This window comes from Brassica napus, chromosome C4 (genome assembly GCF_020379485.1).
Source record: "Brassica napus cultivar Da-Ae chromosome C4, Da-Ae, whole genome shotgun sequence".
Classification (NCBI taxonomy): domain Eukaryota; kingdom Viridiplantae; phylum Streptophyta; class Magnoliopsida; order Brassicales; family Brassicaceae; genus Brassica; species Brassica napus.
In genome coordinates, this window is record NC_063447.1 from 48,531,624 (window position 1) to 48,537,424 (window position 5,801).

Here is a 5,801-nt window from a genome sequence, read left to right on the forward strand (position 1 = left end):
TATATAGGACGAAGCTACATCTTTTCCTAATAATAATATGGAAACATTCCTAAACTCAATATGTTTTCTTTTTTCCTTAACCCATTAAACTTCACGTTAATAAGTTAACTTGCTCCTCGAGTTAATTGGAACTAGATTTTGACCCCCGCGTATTTTTTAAAAACTAAGATGCTATTTGTTTTTTATGTCACTATTTAGGGTTGGACAAAAAACTCGAAATCGAAGAATCGAACCGATCCCAATCCGAATAAGTAGTACCAAATCCGAACCGAAATTGATTAAATATACGAATTATCCAAAATTTTGGTATTTGAAGAACTGAAACCTAATCCGATCTGAACCGAAGTATTTTGGATATCCAAAATAAATTTATATACTTATATATATATATATATTATTTTTAGATTTAATATATATAAAACATCCAGAATATATATGATACTTTTAAATTCGTTTAAATACTTGAAAATATATACAAATAATCAAACGTAAATATCTAAAATAGTTAAAATATACTCAAAAATCAAAAAATACTTAAATAATTATGAATTCTCTATCCAAATATTTAAACCAAACCAATTTAAATTGGTTATCCAAATCCGAACCGAATCCTCAAAGATCTGAACCGAACACGAAATCCCAAATAGACCTGAAAACGAACCCGAACGCCCACCCACTATTACGTATACTATATGTGTCATCATAGGTTACAAAAATGTGTTATCATATAATTAATCGTATTTTATACGTACCATCAAATAAGTTTTCTTATAATTAATAATATTTTATACGTACAATCATATAAATAATCACATATATTATATTTTAAAATTTCAATGTGAAATATAAAAACCATAATTTAAGTTGGTGTTTGAAATTGAGCTTTGTATTGTCTTTTTCTTATATATATTGAAAACATTTTTATAATGGTTATTGGAAAATATGTTAGTAAAAATCAAATTTTGAATATATGTATATTTTTGAATGAATTGTTTTTATATAAATCAATTTTAAATTATTATTTTGATTTGAATATGTATATCAAGTAACATAAACCCATTATTTTTTAATATAATGTAATGGACTTCCAATTTTTTTAATAGCATAAGCCTATTACTTTTTTTTTTCTAACTTACTGCTATCCATGTTTTCAAACATCACTATTTTTTTTAACTGCTATCTATGTTGCCAAACAAAAACTTAAAGTATTTCTAGTTTAAGAAGATAGGTTATCTAACATCTGGAATTGCCGAGGCTTGGGACGGTCTCAAGACTCGACAATTCCCCGTCTCAAGGAGATACGTAAAATATATTTCCCTGAGATTGTGTTCTTGATGGAAACTAAGCAAAAGAAAAATATGGTGGTCGATTTGAAAGTGGTTTTGGGATATGATACGGTGATGGTAGTGGATCCTATTGGTCTATCCGGAGGTTTGGCTTTGATGTGGAAACGAGATGTGATCGTAGAGGTGAAGTTTGCTGACAAGAATATCGTTGATTGCCGGATAAGTTACAGAGGTCAGACTCTCTTTGTAACCTTTGTGTATGGGGAGCCGGGTCAGCAAGGAAAAGGGAAAGTATGGGAGAGAATAATGAGGTTGGGAGTAGGAAGAAAGGAGTGCTGGGGTTTGGTTGGTGATTTCAACGAAATTCTACATAATGGTGAGAAGATTGGAGGTCCGAAAAGGGGTCCTGCATCTTTTATGGATTTTGCTGTAATGTTAGAGGTATGCAAGATAAAGGAACTTGCAGGGTTTGGTGATAGTTTTACGTGGGAGGGAGTGAGATACAAGAAGTATATTCAGTGCAAACTGGATAGATGCTTTGGGAATAAGAAATGGAGAAATGTTTTTCACAAGGCTACGCAGACTTTCATGGAAAGGCTTGGTTCTGATCACAGACCAGTGATGGTTAATCTTTTCTGTGAGAAGGACAGGAAGAGGGCTGCTTTCCGGTTTGATAAACGTTTGGTTGGCAAAAATAGAGTGGAGGAAACCATAGGGGAAGCATGGAAGAGGGCCAGAGGGACTAACAACCTCTCGATTGTGGAAAGTCTGGGGGCTGTGAGGAAATCTTTGGGAATTTGGAAAAGAGAGAACAATCATAACTCGAATGAGCGAATGCAGAAGCTCCGACATGAACTGGAACTGGAATCTTCTTCGACTTCGCCTTGTTGGGAGAGAGTGAATGAATTAAAAACGGAGATTGGTAAAGCCTTCAAACAGGAGGAAGATTTTTGGACGCAGAAGAGTAAAGACAATTGGCTTGTGGTGGGAGATAATAATACAAGTTTCTTTCATGCCTCTGTAAAAGCAAGACGACAGAACAACCAGCTCTCTAAACTTGTTTATGACGAAGGAAGAGAGAACTTCTCAATACCTCAAATGGGAAAGACGGCTACAGACTATTTTGATAAGCTGTTTACATCACATGCCTCGAATGAGGTGATGGATTTTCTCACTGGTCTGCCGGCTAGGGTCTCAGAGAATATGAATCAAAACCTGATAAAGGAGGTTAGTGAGGCGGAAGTTAGAGCTGCTGTATTTTCTATTAAGACGTCGAGTGCTCCTGGAAGTGATGGTATGAACGGCCTGTTTTTCCAGGAATATTGGAGTATTATTGGTGTGGAAATTGTGAAGGAGATCAAGGCTTTCTTCGTTACTGGTGTCTTTCCACTGGAGTGGAACTTTACGCAGATTTGTCTAATTCCGAAGATCACAAATCCTACTACAATGGTTGATCTGAGACCCATTAGTTTGTGTTCCGTGTTATACAAGATAGTGGCTAAGATTCTGGTAGCCAGGCTTAAACCGATGCTGGAGCACATTGTGTCGCCCACACAATCTGCATTTATACCTGAGAGATTGATATCGGATAATATTATCATTGCTCATGAGATGGTACATGGATTAAGAGCTCATGAAAGGATCGCAAAAGAGTTTATGGCGATCAAAACTGACATGTCTAAAGCATATGATCGCATTGAATGGAATTATCTGGAGGGTCTAATGATGGCGCTTGGCTTCCATGCTAAGTTCCGAGAGTGGATCATGTTTTGCGTTCGTTTTGTTTCCTATACGGTGCTTATTAATGGCGAGGAACAGGGGAAGGTGTTACCAAGTAGAGGTCTGAGACAAGGGGATCCCCTGTCCCCTTTTCTCTTTGATTTATGTACAGAAGGACTGTCCCACCAGTTGAATGAGGCGGAGAGAAGAGGTGAGATCACAGGTATTCAGTTCTCAGAGGACGGGCCCTCGATACATCATTTGTTTTTCGCTGATGACTCACTTCTGTTGTTAAAAGCAAATGAAGTAGAGTGTAATGTGGTCTGCAAGATCCTGAAGGAGTATGAAGAGGTCTCTGGCCAGATGATCAATTTCTCGAAATCGGCTATTACCTTTGGCAAGAAGGTTGAGGGAGAAACGAAAGTGAAGATTAAAGAGATCACCGGTATTACAAATGAAGGAGGAATGGGGAAATATTTGGGTTTGCTAGAGTGTTTCAGTGGCTCCAAGGTTGACATGCTTCAGTACATTCATGACAAAATGACATCGCGCTTCCACGGCTGGTATGCTTTCTTCTTATCTACGGGTGGAAAGGAAGTTTTGCTCAAGTCAGTCGCAATGGCCATGCCGGTTTTTGCTATGTCAGTCTTTAAACTCCCGAAGACGACATGTCAAAATCTCACTAGTGCAATGGCTAATTTCTGGTGGAATGCACAAGACGGAATAAATAAGATGCATTGGGTCTCTTGGGAGAGGATGTGTCTTGATAAACAGGATGGTGGCATGGGTTTTAAGAATTTAGAAAAATTCAACCAGGCTCTGTTGGCAAAACAGGGGTGGCGGCTGCTTATGGAGCCGGAATCTTTGTGTGCAAGGGTGTTAAGAAGCAGATACTACCCGTCTGGAGTCTTCCTGGATGCCAGGCTCGGATCTAGGCCTTCTTATGCGTGGAGAAATATATTATTTGGACGTGAGTTGCTGGTGAAAGGACTACGAAGGAATATTGGATCGGGGGAGAGTATAAATGTATGGATGGACAAATGGCTCTTTGTTACGGAACCAAAGGCCCCAATGAGGAAACAAATTTTATTTAATCTTGATCTTAAGGTTTGTGATCTTATTAATCCACAAACAAGAGGATGTGATCGAGGAAAGCTGGAGGAAGTTTTTTTCCCGAGTGATATTGAGCTAGTTCTCAAAATGAAGCCTGCTGTTGGTGAGGAGGATTCGTATGAGTGGGTCCATAACAGATGGGGAGCTTACTCTGTGAAATCGGGGTACTGGTTGGCATGTTCTCTGGATCAGTCTGAAGTGAGAGTGGCGGCTCGGAGTAAACCATCACTAAATGACTTGCGTAGCCAAGTGTGGAAGGTGAACACTGCTCCCAAAATCAAAATCTTTATGTGGAGGGCTCTGTCAAATGCTCTAGGGGTTTCAGAGGAGTGTATTGCTCGAGGGATGAAGGTGGATTCCCGATGTCAAAGATGTGGGGAAGAAGGAGAGTCCATTAATCACGTCTTATTCACATGTCCTGCTGCTCGACTGGTGTGGGCGACGTCGGGTTTTCCATTTCTGCAACGAAGTTTTGAATATAGATCTTTATATGAAAATTTTAGTCATTTGCTGGATACTGGAAAAGATTCTAGAGTGCCAAAGGATGTGAGTTGTAGTTTTCCGTGGATCTTATGGATGTTGTGGAAGAACAAGAATACATTTAACTTCGAAGGAAAAGAGTATGAGGCAGAGGATACGGTCACAAAATGTCGTGAGGAGTCCAGGCGCTGGACTGAGGTTGTGACAGCAGCAAAAGCGGAAACGGGTAATAGGAATCAGAGGCCTCGGGATGGTAACGTATGGAAAGTACCAGAGAGTGAAAGAGTGAAGTGCAATATTGGAATCTCATGGTCTAAAGCGACGTGTAAGGCGGGTTTGGTCTGGATTGTAAAGAATAGTGAAGGTGAAACTTTGCTCCATAGCATAAGAGATATAAATGGTGTGTCGTCGCTTTTGGAGACTAGACGTTTGGGTTTAATCTGGGCAGCGGAGAGTATGAATTCTCACAGATTGCAGAAAGTATGTTTTGAGTTGGAGGACTATGAGTTGGTGGGCTCTGTGAACAAACCTAAGGCGTGGCCAGCGTTGCGGGCGTACGGTGAGGAGTTAAGGGATGCCTTGAATAAAGTTACAGATTGGAAGGTAAGCTCAGTAAAGAGAGTGGCTAACAAAGTTGCTTTTATGATTGCTCGGAGTGTGACAAAGGAAAGGAGATATCAATCGTATGTAGCTCCAGGTAGTCCATCTTGGTTAAGGAGCTTGCTTGCGGAGGAAGATACGAGGTCAATAAGAGTATAAGGTGATGTCAACTGGAGTTTTTCATTGGAGTGGAAAAGTATCGGGCGGGAGAACGTGTTTTAGGCTGTGATCTTTTTTTTTTTTTTGATTTGGTTTGGTTTGCTTGATCGATTTGTTTTAGAGAAGTGGTTGTGTTTCTTTCTTTCTCAAGTATGTTTTTTTCCGAGTTCAAAAAAAAAAGGTTATCCAACATCTCTCACGTGAAGTGTAACTAACCACTTGTCTTGCAAAAATAGTTACGTGAGGAATTTGGTTGCGCTTTGTTGATTTCTATTGTTTGCCCATCATGATTTCTTCAATAAAAATAGCTATATATTCACAAACTTGATTGTGTTTTTCTGGATTTACATGACCTAACATCATCTCCTCTGTTTTTAATTTTTATAATAATTGTTATAGAAAATGTCATTTCGTTGTGATCTTATGAAAATATTGTTACTGTAG

The 5,801-nt window shown here is 38.8% G+C and overlaps 1 protein-coding gene across 1 annotated transcript; it reads left to right on the forward strand.

The window, feature by feature from the left end:
• The first annotated feature begins 1,358 nt into the window (after positions 1–1,358).
• On the forward strand, positions 1,359–5,357 carry LOC106394286. Its single transcript, XM_013834867.2, has one exon. It carries the CDS (start codon positions 1,359–1,361, stop codon positions 5,355–5,357), a length of 3,999 nt encoding a protein of 1,332 aa, XP_013690321.2.
• Positions 5,358–5,801: the final 444 nt, after the last annotated feature.